The sequence below is a fragment of the Petromyzon marinus genome, chromosome 58 (genome assembly GCF_048934315.1).
Source record: "Petromyzon marinus isolate PM22_M1 ecotype Great Lakes invasive population chromosome 58, UKy_Petmar_22M1.pri1.0, whole genome shotgun sequence".
Taxonomy (NCBI): Eukaryota; Metazoa; Chordata; class Hyperoartia; order Petromyzontiformes; family Petromyzontidae; genus Petromyzon; species Petromyzon marinus.
In genome coordinates, this window is record NC_133724.1 from 2,442,153 (window position 1) to 2,459,517 (window position 17,365).

Consider the following 17,365-nt stretch of genomic DNA (forward strand, 5'->3'; position numbering starts at 1 on the left):
TCACGCAGCGCGCCGCGCGTCCCCCCCCCCCCCCCCCCCCCCCGCGTCGCGCGAGCGCTCACCCAGGCGATGGTCTGCAGCAGGTTGGCCACCTTAAGCAGCAGGCGCCGAAAGTCCGCCGGTCGGAAGTTGAACGCCGAATGCTGGACGCACAGGCAGAAGAGGTACGCGGGCGTGAGCTGGTAGCCATCGCTGCCGGGCGACACCAGGCCGACGATCTCGTCGAGCAGGACGTCCTCCAGCGCCGGGTCGTACTCCAGCGACATCGCCGAGCGGAGCTCGGAGTTGGCGTCCGAGTGGACGCGAGCCGCCGGGCGGCCGCCGCCGCCGCCGCCGCCGCCGCCGCGGGCCGACGCGCCGCACAGCTTGCAGGCGCCGCCGGGCGACGAGAGCTTGCCGGCGGACGGAAGGTGGCCCGGCTCGGCGGGGTCCTCGAACAGGAAGAGGTAGCGCTCGCCCAGCGCCACGACGTCGCCCCGCCGGAGCTCGGCGGGCCGCTCGAGGCGGACGCCGTTGCGCGTCACGGCGGCGCCGCGGAACGGGCGCAGCACGAGCGGCGCCCTCCGCCGCCGCGGCGGCGGCCGGGCGCTGGCGGCCTCCGTTGCCGGCGCCGGCGCTGCCGGCGCCGCCGCCGCCGGGCTCTGCGGCTGCGGGTCGGAGCGCGAGATGCGGCAGTGCCGCGGCAGGATGTCGGGCGCCCACAGCAAGATGTCCGGGCGGTCGTCACCGGAGTCCTGAGGCCGGTCGGAGGCGGCGCCCCTCCCGATGGAATGGCGCGCGCCGTCGAGGAGGTACACCAGCAGGTCCTGCGGCGGCCGTCGGGAATTCGGGGGAGGCGTGGGGAGGGGGAGGGGAGGGGGAGGGGGGAGGGGGAGGGTAGGGGAGGGGCCCCCCACGTTAGCCGCCGCGGTTCACGCGCGTCAGGGTCGGGATCGAACCCACGACGTCCTGCGTACCGGGCGAGGTAGTCAACATCTCCTATCCACCGTGGCGCCCTACCACAGCCCAAACTGACCCCGCGCCTCCCGTGCTGAGCCGGCGTGGCTCCGTCGCGCCGGCGGAAAGGTGGGGGGGGGTGGGGGGGGGTGGGGATTGGGGGGCGGTGGGGGGTGTTGTGGGGTGGGGGGGGTTTGCGTTGGGCCGCGCTCGCCCCGAACCTGCGCTCCGTCGCAGCCCTGCAGCAGCAGCAGGTACGGCGTCTCCGCCGGCGGGCGCACGGCGGCGTAGCGCCCCGGGTCGTCGCCCAGCGGCCTCCCGCGCAGCGGCAGCGCCGGGCCCGTGCACAGGTCGTAGTCGCCCTCGATGGGCGCCAGCGCGCGGCACGGCCGCGACGGCGGCGCCGCCCTGGCGGCGGGAGGCGCGGGGCTCCCCCCGTCGCCGCCCCCGTCGCCGCCGCCGCCGCCGCCGCAGAGCGTCCGCTGCGGGATGTGCATGTCGCTGACGGTGCGCCGCAGGTCGCTGGCCGACGCGATCCACTCGGCGTAGCCGCCGTTGGGCACCGCGGGCGGGCCCAGCTGGGGCGACGCGCTCATCACGGTGGAGACGCGCGAGCGGCTCATCTGCAGCCGCCGCGCCTGCGCGTTGATGCCTGCGGGGTGGCGGGGGGGGCGGGGGGGGCGGGGGGGGGGGCGGGGGGGGAGGAGTTAATTGCGCGCGATTTTAATGGGAATGTGAACTCCACGGCTCGGCTCAGAATCAGGATCGGCATGGGTGCTGGAGGAATCCGATGAACCGTGAGGCTAAATTTTTCCGCACATGTTCAGAGCTCGGCTCAGGCTCAAGTGGAGGCCGTCGCTCGAAGCTGCCGCGCTTCACTCGAGCCGGCTCTGAGCCACGGACTCGGCCGCGCGCATGATTTTCCATGAGCTGGGCCACAGCCGAGCCACGGTGGCTATGAGATGTTAACTACCTCGCCTGGTGTGCAGGAGGTCGTGGGTTCAATCCCGACCCTGACGCCTGCTGCTGCTGTATATTTGGAGTTTGCGTCTCTCTCCGTGGTGAGATGTTAACTACCTCGCCTGGTGTACAGGAGGTCGTGGGTTCGAACCCAACCTTGACAAAGCCTGCTGCTGTATATTTGGAGTTTGCTTCTCTCTCTGTCTCTCTCTCCCCGTGGTCGCGTGGATTTTTCTCCAGGTCCTCCGGTTTTTTCCCCCTCCACATTTAGGATCAACGTTACGACGTTTAAGAGCATTTGGCCGCTGTGCATTTCCAATGTGTTATTTACTTACTAATTCATATTTAGTGACTTGCTCACCATTGCCTCCGTTTGTCACTGCTATCGTTGTTTGCGTGCATTGTTCCCCGCGGTAACTTGCTCACCCCGTGCCCCGGGGCATCATTGCCCATCGGACTCCTCCCGCAAGTCTAAATCAAGATTGCGGGTCCGATCCTGAGACTCCGAGTGTCGGGTCTGCATGCAAACTCCGTGGGCGGAGAGGCGAAAGTGGATCGGAGGAAGGGCAGGCGACTCGCAGGAAGACTTACACATCATTCACGACTGCCTTTTCAGTCGGGCCACGTAAATGATCTGGCCAAATTTTGTATTATTAAGCTCCTCTACCATTGATTTATCGATACACCTACCTTTCTATCTTTTTGGACGATTTTTGACCCCCCCCCTCCTCTGTCACACGGCGTCACAAAAAGTCAGACCCCCCCCTCAAATATGACGTCACAAAAAAGTCAGACCCCCCCTCAAATATGACGTCACAAAAAGTCAGACCCCTCCTCAAATATGACGTCACAAAGCTCTGCCCCCCCCTTCCCCCCCCCCAAAAAAAAACATGCTTCAAATCTCTTGAAACTATTGTCATTGTAGTGCGTATTTAATGTGGCGCTGCACTCTGATGTTGTAGGAGAAAACATTTATTAAACAAGTCTATTTAATTAAGTAGAACGTGTCGTCTATATTTATTCAAATTTGCGCATTTTGATGTGACGTCACATTTCTCAAACCCCCCCCCCCTCTCGTCATACATCGTCACAAATGTCTGACCCCCCCCCCCCAGGTGCGTGACGTCATTTATGGACAGCCTCTACCTATCTATCTTCCTCCTCCTGCCCCCCCCTGCCTCCCCCCCGTCGCCCCCCCCACCCCCCGCGTGCACTTCGTCCGCCATTGCCTCGCCCGCCCGCCCGCACGGACCCACGCACGGACGTGAAGACGCGTGGCGACGTTAAGGACAAGCACAGGTGGTGCCGCTCCTCCTCCTCCTCCTCTCTCGCCGTCGCAGACGCAAAATAGTCGTCGCTCCTCAGCGGTGCTCGCCGCCAGGCTATCGGACACGCTGGCAGGAATCTTAATTGCGCGGATTTCTAGGGTCCCAGACGAGCCCCCTCCACCCACCCTCCACCGCCGGGGAGATTTATTTCGGTCCGGGCATCAAAGTGAGGACCCCCCCCCCCACCCTTGCAAGAATGTCTTGGGGGCACTGTCGCAAACACCGAAAACGGGTTCCCAGCTGAAAGCAGCAGCGACCTCTTCCCGCAGTGATATCCGCGCCCTCTTTGCTCCCGTGCGCTCCGCAATCGCCCGTCGCCGTGTGTGTGTGTGCGTGCGTGTGTGTGCGTGTGTGTGTGTGCGTGCGTGTGTGTGTGCGCGTGTGTGTGTGCGTGCGTGTGTGCGCGTTGAACTTCTGTGTACGTAGCCCAACCGTGCCAATCGGAGGTGCGGGGGAAGGACAACAAACTGAAGACAAAAAAAGCATTTCTAAAGAGTTGAGTCTGTCAATCTATCTATAGAGGATTTAAAAGAGCAGACCTCCCAGTGGCTTCGTGTTATCGGAAGGAAGGGCATTCCACACTGCAGCAGAAGCACATTGACGGATGGACAGACGGATGGATGGATGAATGGACACACAAACGGATAGAGGGACAGAGAGATGGATGGATAGACAGAGACAGACAGACAGACGGATGGATGGACAGACAGACACGGGAATGGATGGACGGGCAGAGAGATGGATGGATGGACAGAGACAGACAGACGGATGGATGGACAGACAGACACGGGAATGGATGGACGGACAGAGAGATGGATGGATGAATGGCCAGTCAGACACACAGACGGATGGGTGGACAGACAGACACGCGAATGGATGGATGGCCGGACGGACGGACGGACGGATGGATGGACAGACAGATGGACGTACGTACGGACGGACTGACAAACTAATGGACACACGGGATGGACAAAAAGGTCGCAGGATATTTTCCGGGCACGGCAAAATTCGTAGACCCACCGGCCGTCAGGGTGTCTCGCTCACCCGCTGACTCCTCCACCTTGGCACGAGGCCGCAGCTCGAGCCTCCGCGAGTATCCCTCCCGTGGCTTCCACAGGGCCTGCAACGCAGTGCCACAAGCGCGATATGTGGCTAATGGAGACTTGGTGCCTCCCAAGCGGTGTACGTCTCTGGCGTTTGAACATTTTTAACACCACCACCAGCACCATCACCACCACCACCACCAGCACTACCACCACCACCACCACCACGTGTTTTATTGCCAGAAAGGAGTAAAGCATGTTCTTATTTCTTCTCCCTCCCCCCCCCCCAAAACATTTTGATACGAGCTAAAGAGGTCACCCATAGATGTGGGGTCATTGCCATACATTTTTTTGTTTCGACTTTTTTCACTTTGGTTTACTTTCTAACCGAGACGAATGGGCAGAGTACGCGTGGCTGTATTGGGGTTAGCCGAGAGACGAGGGCCAGTTTTGTGCCACGCCCGGCGTGCGGCTCGCGTGTCCGCGTGCGTGCCGGCGCTCTTGAAACCACCGGCGAGCCCAAACGACGGATTTCCGCAGGCCAAGTAAAAAATATTTCGACGACGACTCTGAACACTCAGCCGTGGATTTTTGCCGCGACGTTCACCGCAACAAGCGGAGCCCGGCGTCGCTTTTCCGAAACGCCGTGGCCAAAAGGAACGGAAAGGAAAACCGAGAGGGAGGAAGCTCGGCGGAATACCGGGACCGCGCGGCTAAACCGCTCCCCGCCGGCGGCGGCGGCGGCGGCGGCGACGGCACCTGGAGGAGCAGCGGCTTCTCGTAGTCGGCGATGGCGCGCAGGCACTCGGCACGCCAGGGCTCGCTGCCGGGGGCCCCCGTCGATGCCTCCCCGGTCGCCGCGGCGCCGTCGCCGCCGCCATCTGCGCCGGCGGTCGTGCGTCCCACCGCCTCGCAGAGCACGTAGTCGCCCGCCAGCGAGCGCTCCAGCCCGTAGCGCTCCAGCGCCTCCTTCACGAGCTCCTGCACACGCACGGGGGGAGGTGGGGTGCGGGAGGGGGGGGGTGGTGGAGGTGGTCACGGCACAGCTCTGCTATTATTAATACGTACGCACGCTGAGCCTTCCGTTGCACCGCGCGTAGCAAACACAGATCGTCGCGCGTGGATCGTGGTCCGCGACGCGGGTGCTGGCCGCCGCTGCTCTGGTGCGCGCGAATGTTGAACTTCTTTCGCGCCGTACGTAGCCGCTAGTCGTAGGCTGCGGGGGAAGGACAACGACCCTTGACACAAAGAGCAGTTGGAAAGAAATTCGTTTTCAATCAAGATGGTTTAAAAGTGCGTAGCTCCAGTGGCTTCCTAATGTTGGAAGGAAGAGCGTTCCAGACGGTCGCATCACCACCATCACCACCTTCCCCCACTTCCTCATCATGCAAGTCCCTCCTCATCATCACCACCATCACCACCGTCAAGTATGTATGTACGCTGGACTTCTTTTGCACCATACGTAGCCGACCGCGCTGATCGCAGCTCCGCGTCGGCCGGCCGGGCCGGGAGCAGCAGCTCTGGGGGGCAAAGCCGCCTCCTTAGCCCAGTGTCAGGTGGCGGAGGGCCCGACCCTGACACCTACTGTAGTGATAGCTTGAAAGCTATCACTACATATGTAGTGATAGCTTTCATGCTGCTACTACTTATGCAGCTACTACACATGCTGCTACTACTTATGCAGCTACTACACATGCAGCTACTACTTATGCAGCTACTACTACACATGCAGCTATTACACATGCAGCTACTACACATGCAGCTACTACACATGCAGCTACTACTTATGCAGCTACTACTGCACATGCAGCTATTACACATGCAGCTACTACACATGCTGCTACTACTTATGCAGCTACTACTACACATGTAGCTACTACATACGTAGCTACTATACATGTAGCTTCTACATATGTAGCTACTACTTATGCAGCTACTACATATGTAGCAGCTACTACACATGCAGCTACTCACATGCAGCTATGAAGCTACTACATATGCAGTAGCTACTACATATGTAGTAGCTACTGTAGTAGCTACTACATATGCAGCTACTACACATGCAGCTACTACATATGTAAGTAGCACAAATAGCTGCATATGTAGTAGCTACTACATATGTAGTACTATACCGCCTTCAACTTTTATTAACGACCGGGTATTTAAGGTTAGCGATTTGTCGTATTATCTGGCTGTATAGCAAATGAAAAAATACAATTGCTTTACTATGCAAGAAAAAAACATTTGTGTTTTAAAATTTACGTGTTTATTTATTTATTTAGGGCCCCTTTAGAACATCATTCCTACAGGCCCCGCACCTAGCTTCATCCGGCATTGCTCGGCTTGTGCGGGTTTTTTTTACTCCTTTTCTTCACTTTTGTTTTTAGTGGCCTCGCCCAGAAAATGTGAACGTGCAAATCGGCAACGAAATCATTCGGCGTCGAAAAAAGCGGAGAGGCGGCGTTCCCACCCCTCCGTCTCGCGCTCTTCCTGACCCCCCCCCGCCCCCCACGGCTATGGCAGCGGCGACCTTCTGTGCGCGGCCGCTCTGCAACAAAGGTCCCCCAGGTAACCCGGACAGACTGTCGGGGCAAGTGCTGTTAGCTAGTCCCATCCACACAAAAGACAAAAGACTGTTGGGTCCAGTGCTGTCAGTAAATGTTGGGCCCTGGGTAAAACAAAATAAAAAAAATTGGTACTGCCCTCTCAACCCCTTGGGACTGCCCTCTCGACCCCTCGCGACTGCCCTCCCGACCCCTTGGGACTGCCCTCCAGACCCCTCGGGACTGCCCTCCCAACCCCTTGGGGCTGCCCTCCAGACCCCTTGGGACTGCCCTCTCGACCCCTCGGGACTGCCCTCCCGACCCCTTGGGGCTGCCCTCCAGACCCCTTGGGACTGCCCTCTCGACCCCTCGGGACTGCCCTTCAGACCCCTTGGGACTGCCCTCTCGACCCCTCGGGACTGCCCTCCCGACCCCTTGGGGCTGCCCTCCCGACCCCTTGGGACTGCCCTCCCAACCCCTCGGGACTGCCCTCCCGACCCCTTGGGGCTGCCCTCCCGACCCCTTGCGACTGCCCTTCCGACCCCTCTGGACTGCCCTCCAGACCCCTTGGGACTGCCCTCCCAACCCCTTGGTACTGCCCTCCCGACCCCTTGGGGCTGCCCTCCCGACCCCTTGGGGCTGCCCTCTCAACCCCTCGGGGAACCTCGAGGCCCCCAGCCGTGCCAGCATCGTGACGTCACTGGCTTCGCAGTGGTGCAAAATGGGTGACAAGGAATGCGTTGTGGGCATGGGCACCCCCCCCCCAACCCTCCTTCACCCTGCCCATGTCCAATTTTGCCCCCAAATTGTGGTTGTTACTCTGGGAGGAAACCGGAAAGCCCAGAGGAAACCCCACGCAGAGACAAGGGGGGGGGGGGGGGGAGGGGGTGGTGGTGGGACAGACGCCACGGAGAGAGAGGAGAGAGGGGAGCACGTGGCCACGTCGACGGACGCCAGCGACGATTCTCTCGCGACGGACGCCAGCGACGATCCTCTCGCGGTTCACCGGCAACGCTTGCGACCGTCGGCCAAGCCGGAGAGACGCTGGCCACAGCGTCCAGTCGCGCGCGGCACTCTCCGACGCGTTGCGACTCTGCGGCCGTCTGGAACGCTCTGCTTCTTGCTACCGGTGTTAGGAAGGCGCTGGGAGCTGTGGGGACTTGTAAGTCGTCGTCTCGATTGACCAAACTCGCGTCTCGAGAGCTGCTCGTCGTTTGCGGTGCTTCGTTTGTTATCCTTCCGCCCGCACCTCCGATTGGCTACGGTTGGCTGCTTATGGTGCGAAAAAAGGTCAACATAAATACATACACACTACACTACACTATACACTACACTACCCTATACACTACACTACACTATATACTACTATACACTACACTACCCTATACACTACACTATACACTCCTATACACTACACTACCCTATACACTACACTATACACTACCCTATACACTATACACTACACACACTAAACTACCCTATACACTACACTATACACTACACTATACACTACACACTACACTACACTATACACTACACTACCCTATACACTACACACACTAAACTACCCTATACACTACACATACTACACTACCCGATACACTACGCTACCTTATACACTACACACACTACACTACCCTATACACTACAATACACTGCACACACTACCCTATACACTACAATACACTACACACTGCACACACAACACTACCCTATGCACTACAATACAGTACACACTACGCTATACGCTACAATACACTATACACTACACACACTACGCTATGCACTATACGCTACAATACACTACACTATACACTACACCACGCTACTATACACTACACCACTGTACTAAATTTAACGCCCATTTATTTAGGACTGCTTCTGTTTGTTAGTTAAGTTATCCTCCACCCGCCCCGCGCACCTCCGATTAGCTACGGCCGGCTGCGTACGGCGCAAAAGAAGTCCAACGCACGGACAGACGCTACGCCTGAACAATCGACGACCTCGTCGGCGTGGTGCGTGCGTGAGGTTGGTGGCGGTGGGGGGGGGGGGGCCCTACAGGAAGTTCCCGTGCGTCTGCGGGACGGATCTGGTCCCCACAACCCCGCCAAGTGGACGTCAGCAGAGAGGAAGGAAGGAAGCCGAGGGGGAGGGGGGGGGCAGACAGCTCCTGGAGCTTGCAGAAGGATGCTGCTTCGTCCGGTGAGCGATTCACCGCCGGTGACTCTCTCGCCGTGGCCGAGGGCCTCTTCCGCGGTGCAAATCTCCGAGTCATCGACGGCGGCGCCTGGCTATGCCATCTCGCCGCGGTGGCTAGGAGATGTTGACCACCTCGCCCGGTATGCGGGAGGTCGTGGGTGCGATCCCGACCCTGACACCGTGGTGGCTAGAAGATGTTGACTACCTCGCCCGGTATGCGGGAGGTCGTGGGTGCGATCCCGATCCAGACGCCGCCCTGGCTAGGAGATGTTGACTACCTGGCCTGGAATGTGGAAGGTCGTGGGTTCGATCCCGACCCTGACACCTACTGCGTATCTGGAGTGTGCGTGTCTCTCTCTCTTTCTCCGTGGTCGTGTGGATTTTTCTCCAGGACCTCCTGTTTTTCCCCTCCACATTCAGAATCAACATCACGCGTTTAGGGTTATTTGGCTGCTTTACATTTCTACGTGATGATGATGATAATGAGCCAAGCCACTTCGTTGAGCTGTCATTTGTGATCGCCAGTGTCACTTCTGAAAAAAGAGCTTCACAACTCAGCGGGTCCTTACCTGGTTAACATAAAAAAAGAGTTATTTCTGGTGTAACAGTTTTAGTTTCTCTTGTTTTCTTTCGGGGAGGTGCCCTAAGCTGTGGTCGGACGAGGCGCCGGCATTTCCCCCGAATCGCGGAAAACGGACGGTCGATGACGCAGCCGGGAGGCCCCTTCGCATTCACCCCAGAGGCAAAGCGACTAACACCACGAATAACGCCACGACTAAAACCACGACTAACACGGCGAATAACACCACGACTAACACCACGACTAATACCAAGACTAACACGACGACTAAAACCACGACTAACACGACGAATAACACCACGACTAACACCACGACTAATACCACGACTAAAACCACGACTAACACGACGACAAAAACCACGACTAAAACCACGACTAACACGACGACTAAAACCACGACTAACACGACGACTAAAACCACGACTAACACGACGAATAACACCACGACTAACACCACGACTAATACCACGACTAAAACCAAGACTAACACGACGACTAAAACCACAACTAACACCACGACTAACACCACGACTAAAACCACGACTAACACGACGACTAAAACCACGACTAACACGACGACTAAAACCACGACTAAGACCACGACTAACACCACGACTAATACTACGACTAACACCACGACTAACACGACGACTAAAACCACGACTAACACCATGACTAATACCACGACTAACACCACGACTAACACCACGACTAACACCACGACTAACACCACGACTAACATGACGACTAAAACCACGACTAACACCACGACTAACACCACGACTAAAACCACGACTAACACCATGACTAACACCACGACTAACACCACGACTAACACCACGACTAATAATAATGACGACGACATCAACCTGTGGTGCCTTGCCATTTGCGCCGAGTTAGACTCGGGAGTTGTCGTTTGTTTTTTGTTTTTTCCCCAAGAGGAAGGAAACCGGCTCTGATTGGAGTTTTAGGTACAGCAGAATAATAACAGCAACAACATGATTATCATCATGAATAATAATAACAACAACAACAAAATCATCGACCGCGCTGCCACGATAGACAGACAGAGAGAGAGAGGATCGACTCGGAGGCTCCAGGACGATCCACGCGGTGAGGAGCCAGCAAAGCTCTGTGATCCTCTATATATGAAGTTGTTATTGGCCAATGTTTTATATAAATATTTTTTTAAGACAAAGATTCCCCCGTACTAGCCTTCAGCAGACTGTTGGGGCAAGTGCTGCTCGCCAGCACCGATAAAGGCCGGAACGGTATAGGAGGGGTGGGTGGCCAGCAGCACCACGCCCGGCCGCCTTTGTCTCCCCAGTGGCGATGTTTACACACCGCACCAGGTACTCATTTGAGGCTGAGTCGACCAAGGGGGAGGCCCAGGACCAGTTCAGGTAATCGTCACCGGCGGTGTTGGCCGTGAACGGGAATCGAACTCGGGTCTCTTGCCGGCAGCGTAGCGCTAACCGCCACGCCACCGCTCCCCACACACACACACGGACACACACGCACGCACGTACGCACGTACGTGATGACATCATATTGAGTGTTAAGACAAACAAGGAGGCTTGGTGCGGAGGACGGTGTCACGTGGCTAGCGGGGGGGGGGGGGGGGGTGCAGACGGCCAGCATGGAGTGGCGGGGCGAGGAAGGGGAAACTCGCCCCAAGAGGAAGCACAACTGGGGAGATGGAGCGGACGAAAGCGGCCCGTGCGCTCGGAGCCACGTGGATCGCTACTCGGACAAGTTGGCGCGGTAGAGGGGCACGCGCGGTGCAATCCGCCAGTCGGTCGATCCACGGCGCCTGGGTCTGCCTCGTGACCTCCTGCCAGCGGGCGTTCGGCACTTCACGTGATAGCCTCAAAGCGCACGTAGCCTGGCACAGGCGCGGTGGCGACGTCAGGAGGGGCGAGGTAGTTAACATCTCCTGGCCAGGGCGTGTCAGGATCGAACGCACGACCTCCTGCATACCAGGCGAGGTAGTCAACATCTCCTAGCCAGGGCGTGTCAGGATGGGGAGCGAACCCACGACTTCCCGCATACCAGGCAAGGTAATTCGAATTCCCAGCGCAGGTGCTGAAATGCCTTTAAGCGTTCTTGCCTAGGGGACCCCCCCCCACGTGGCAGCTGTCCCTGTACCGGGATGAGGGGCCAGGCGGAAGGCGAACGCGCCCGGGAGGGGGGGTGGGTGGTGGGGTGGGTGTCCTGGCGCCGGCGATCCCACCTGCGCCGACGACGCGGGAGTGGCGAGCACGCTCTTGTAGTTGGCTCCTGCCGAGATCTCCCCGCCGAAGATCTTGAGCACGCCGGGCGCCGTCACCTGGGTGGACAGCTCCGTGGGGTCCTCCGCGTGCCGCCCGCCCACGTCGGCCGCGATGGAGCCACGCGGTGGCGGCGGCGGTGTGGCCTGACCGCCCGCGCCGGCACCGGCACCGCCGCGGCCGAACACCTGGGAAAAGAGCTCCGGATTTATCCGGCCCGCGTCCGCCCCGGTCGTCGCTTGGGTCGCTCCCATCCATTTAGCGTCCACCCGACTAACTACCACAGATAGGTTTTTATTATTTTACCAGGTCGTAGAGAGAGACAGAGGACGATTCGGTGGCACGAGGAACCGCGGAGGCGAGGACCCGGCGCTAATAAAGCTGCCGTTTTGTATTTACAAGAGGTGGTCATTTTTTGAGCTGCCGTTTTGTATTTACAAGAGGTGGTCCTTTTTTGAGCTGCCGTTTTGTATGTGTAAGATGTGCGTGTTTGAGCTGCCGCTCTCGCTCTGGCCCCTCCCCCCCTCCAACTGTATTTCCTATTTAAGCTTCTGTTCATCCCTTCGGCCCCACCCCCTCTCTCTCTCTCTGCCTCCCTGTCCGTCTTTCCTGCCTCCTTACCTCTTGGTGGACTAGTATATGTATTTCTACTGACCGTGTACCTCGTATTTTTCATTCTATCTATGCTGGTATGTGCAATCCAAAGGTTGAACACGAAATTTAACACTCTTCTGAAATTAGTGGTCTGCCAGGAAGTGACTAACTGTGTTGTTGGCCTGACTGGATGTGCTTCACATAATGTTTTTTCAGGTTTGTTGAATTCTCGTCTCTCATCTTTTTGTTGTATTTACCTCCGTGATTTGTTCTTGACACTTGATAAAGATCGCTTGCGTTGTGATCGAAACGTGATTGTTTTTTGTTTTAATATAATTTTATTGTATTTCTACATACGTGACTTTACCGAAAAAAAACAATGAGTGAGACCCGGCGCTACCCAAAAATTGCCCAAAGGTTTGCGGTCCTATATATATATTAAGGTGTTATCGGCCAATTGTTATCACACAGCTCGGCGGGGAAACCGCTCTCAGGAACAGAATATTAAATTTTATACTGGAGGAATCCGATGAGCTGTAAAGCTCTGTTTCACAGATGTCTAGTTGTAAGGCCCACTACGCTACATGGCTCTTCTTCAGAAGCGACCTGGCTGCCACAAATGATAGTGTGGGTTATCATCGTGTGGAAATGTATAGCAAGCGGCCAAATAGTCTAAACGCGCGATGTCGATTCTAAACGTGGAGAGAAAAATCGGAGGACCTGTAGAAAAATCAACGCGACCACGGGGAGAGAGACATGTCTACTCCAAATATACAGCAGGCATCGGGGTCGGGATCGAACCCACGACCTCCTGTATACCAGGCGAGGTAGTTAACATCTCGCTGCCGTGAAGCGCTCTGTAACCGGAGGTCAAATATCCGTGCAATTCACTACTCGACGGGACGTCTGGAAAAGAAAAAAACACGTATTACCAAGCTGCAAGCGCGTACAAAATTCCCCGGCAGGAACCAGGGCCAGGACCAGGGCCAGGCCCAGGGCCAGGACTATCAGATCCCGCCCAGCGAGGCCGCACACTTCCTGGGGGGGGGGGGGGGGGGGGGGCAGCAGAGGGAGAGCCCTAACCTGAGAGAAGCGCTTGCTGTAGCGGTTGCGGGCACGGTTCTTGGCCGGCTGGCGCAGGGTCACGCCGCCCGCGCCGCTGGTCGTGCTGTGCACGCTCAGGGTCTCGCATGACCCGCTCTTGAGGTTGGGCGTCCTGCGAGGGAGGGCACAGTGGGGGGAGAGACTCTGGATGAGGGCACGACCGACGCGGGGTTGCGGAGGCGCCTGGGCATGGGGGAGCGTGGCTGAGGGGCGCCTTCGGTCCAGCAGTGGATTGACCCTGGCGATCGATGACGACTGGACAGGTGTTCGGCGATGGTTATATCGGAGTTCATTGGTTTAGGATATCGACTGTCCGATTTCGGTATTCACTTGAACCTTTTCGCATTTTTGGATGTTTTTATGCGCCGAACTAAACAAAGACACGATGTTAAGAAGTTTATATTTTGATAATCGAATTGTTCTGACACGTGACCGCTAAAAAGACAAAACTAGGGCATCTCCCCCCCAACCGCTCACCCCACGTTCCCCCTTCCCGCACCGACCGCGGAGAGGTCCCAAACCGAGCGGGCCGCTTGTTGAGAAATTATTTCGTCTTTGGTTTGTTGTCCTTCCGCACACCCACCCCACCCGCACCTCCGATTAGCACGGTTGGCTACGTACGGTGCGAAAGAAGTTCAACATCCATAAAGACCCCAGAGCAGAGGAGGTGGGGGTCGAAGTCAACACCATGCCCGGCCGCCTTTGCCTCCCCCGTAACGATGTTCACACAGCACACCAAGTTATAATTTAGGGCTGAGTCGACCTAGGGGAGGTCCACTACTGGTTCAATTATTCGCCATTTGTTTTGTTGGTCATGGGTAGGAATTCAACTCGAGACGCCTGATTCGAAGTGCGCCAACCACGACACCACTGCTGCCCATTTCACCTGTGGATATATACCAGGTACTCATTTAAGGTACCTTAAATGCACTGCAGTTGAAACAAGCCGGCAGGCCACTGCATTAAGGGAGCCTCTGCTTGCACTGCAATTGAAACAAGCCGGCAGGCCACTGCATTAAGGGAGCCTCTGCTTGCACTGCAGCTGAAACAAGCCGGTAGGCCACTACATTAAGGGAGCCTCTGCTTGCACTGCACCTGAAACAAGCCGGCAGGCCACGACATTAAGGGAGCCTCTGCTTGCACTGCAATTGAAACAAGCCGACAGGCCACTGCATTAAGGGAGCCTCTGCTTGCACTGCAATTGAAACAAGCCGGCAGGCCACTACATTAAGGGAGCCTCTGCTTGCACTGCAGCTGAAACAAGCCGGCAGGCCACGACATTAAGGGAGCCTCTGCTTGCACTGAGCTGAAACAAGCCGGCAGGCCACTGCATTAAGGGAGCCTCTGCTTGCACTGCAGTTGAAACAAGCCGGCAGGCCACTGCATTAAGGGAGCCTCTGCTTGCACTGCAGCTGAAACAAGCCGGCAGGCCACGACATTAAGGGAGCCTCTGCTTGCACTGCAGCTGAAACAAGCCGGCAGGCCACGACATTAAGGGAGCCTCTGCTTGCACTGCAGCTGAAACAAGCCGGCAGGCCACTGCATTAAGGGAGCCTCTGCTTGCACTGCAGCTGAAACAAGCCGGCAGGCCACGACATTAAGGGAGCCTCTGCTTGCACTGCAGTTGAAACAAGCCGGCAGGCCACTGCATTAAGGGAGCCTCTGCTTGCACTGCACCTGAAACAAGCCGGCGGGCCACTGCATTAAGGGAGCCTCTGCTTGCACTGCAGCTGAAACAAGCCGGCAGGCTACGACGTTAAGGGAGCCTCTGCTTGCACTGCAGTTGAAACAAGCCGGCAGGCCACGACATTAAGGGAGCCTCTGCTTGCACTGCAATTGAAACAAGCCGGCAGGCCACTGCATTAAGGGAGCCTCTGCTTGCGCTGCAGCTGAAACAAGCCGGCAAGCCACTGCATTAAGGGAGCCTCCTCTGCACAAGGACATGTATTCGCGTGTAGTGCATCGTACTGCACGCGGATTTTGGCTACGGTGAGTCTATCTCTACACAGTTGTGTTGCGATGTCTCTTCGTCTCAGTGTACGTACAGCGTAGCGTGAGTTGATTCTGCACAAACACACACGGAGGCTGCAGACACACCCACGCGAACACAAAGACAAAGATTCCCGCGCACCAGCCTTCAACGGGTCTATCGGGGCAAGTGCTGCTAGCGAGCACCTAAGGGGCCGTCCATAAATGACGTCACGCGATTTTGGACGATTTTTGCCCCCCCCCCTCGTCACACGGCGTCACAAAAAGTCAGACCCCCCCTCAAATATGACGTCATAAAGCTCTGCCCCCCCCCCCCAAAAACCATATTTCTATTTTGAAATCGCTTTCAACTATTGTCATTGTAGTGCGTATTTAATGTGGCGCGCAACTCTGATGTTGTAGGAGAAAACATTTATTTAAAAAGTCTATTTAATTAAGTAGAACGTGTTGTCTATATTTATTCAAAGTTGCGCATTTTGATGTGACGTCACATTTCTCAAACACCCCCCCCCCCCTCGTCACATATCGTCACAAATGTCTGACCTCCCCCCCCGCCCCAGGTGCGTGACGTCATTTATGGACGGTCCCTAAGAACCCACGTGCGTCGTGACCCAAGCGCGCGTTCCAACACCCACCCACCGAAGCGTCCACTCCAACGGCGCCTGGGAATGACGCCGCGTGTTCGCTCCTAGAGGAATGCTTCCTGGAGACGATTCTTCGCCAATGTCCCCGAATGAAAACGACACCGATCCGTGCGACACTGCTGGTGAGCAGCTGGACCACCGTGAACACTACCGGACACCTGTGAACACTACTGGACACCTGTGAACACTACTGGACACCTGTGAAGGCTACTGGACACCTGTGAACACTACTGGACACCTGTGAACACTACTGGTACACCTGTGATGACTACCGGTCACCTGTGGACACTACTGGGCACCGGTGAACACTACTGGACACCTGTGAACTCTACTGGACACCTGTGAAGGCTACTGGACACCTGTAATGACTACTGGACACCTGTGAACACTACTGGACACCTGTGAACACTACTGGACACCTGTGATGACTACTGGACACCTGTGAACACTACTGGACACCTGTGAACTCTACTGGACACCTGTGAAGGCTACTGGACACCTGTGAACACTACTGGACACCTGTGAACACTACTGGACACCTGTAAACACTACTGGACACCTGTGAACACTACTGGACACCTGTGAACACTACCGGACACCTGTGATGACTACTGGACACCTGTGAACACTACTGGACACCTGTAAACACGACCGGACACCCGTGAACTCTACTGGACACCTGTGGACACTACTGGACACCTGTGAAAACTACTGGACACCTGTGAACACTACTGGACACTTGTGAACACTACTGGACACCTGTGAACACTACCGGACACCCGTGAACACTACTGGACACCTGTGAAGGCTACTGGACACCTGTGGACACTACTGGACACCTGTAAACACTACTGGACACCTGTGAACACTACTGGACACCTGTGAACTCTACTGGACACCTGTGAACACTACTGGACACCTGTGAACACTACTGGACACCTGTGAACACTACTGGACACCCGTGAACACTGCTGGACACCTGTGAACACTACTGGACACCTGTGGACACTACTGGACACCTGTAAACACTACTGGACACCTGTGGACACTACTGGACACCTGTGAACACTACTGGACACCTGTGAACACTACTGGACACCTGTAAACACTACCGGACACCCGTGAACTCTACTGGACACCTGTGGACACTACTGGACACCTGTGAACACTACTGG

At 56.8% G+C, this 17,365-nt stretch overlaps 1 protein-coding gene across 1 annotated transcript in view; it reads right to left on the reverse strand.

Moving 5' to 3' along the window:
- Positions 1 to 17,365, reverse strand: part of RADIL (Rap associating with DIL domain) — an 82,801-nt gene that overhangs the window by 59,688 nt on the left and 5,748 nt on the right. The window contains exons 2-7 of the mRNA XM_076052788.1: positions 13,537 to 13,669; positions 11,823 to 12,047; positions 5,027 to 5,248; positions 4,245 to 4,344; positions 1,158 to 1,588; positions 63 to 806 (exon numbers count right to left, since the gene is read on the reverse strand). Of these exons, the coding sequence (XP_075908903.1) occupies positions 63 to 806; positions 1,158 to 1,588; positions 4,245 to 4,344; positions 5,027 to 5,248; positions 11,823 to 12,047; positions 13,537 to 13,669 (1,855 nt within the window). The remainder of the gene's footprint in view (positions 1 to 62; positions 807 to 1,157; positions 1,589 to 4,244; positions 4,345 to 5,026; positions 5,249 to 11,822; positions 12,048 to 13,536; positions 13,670 to 17,365) is intronic.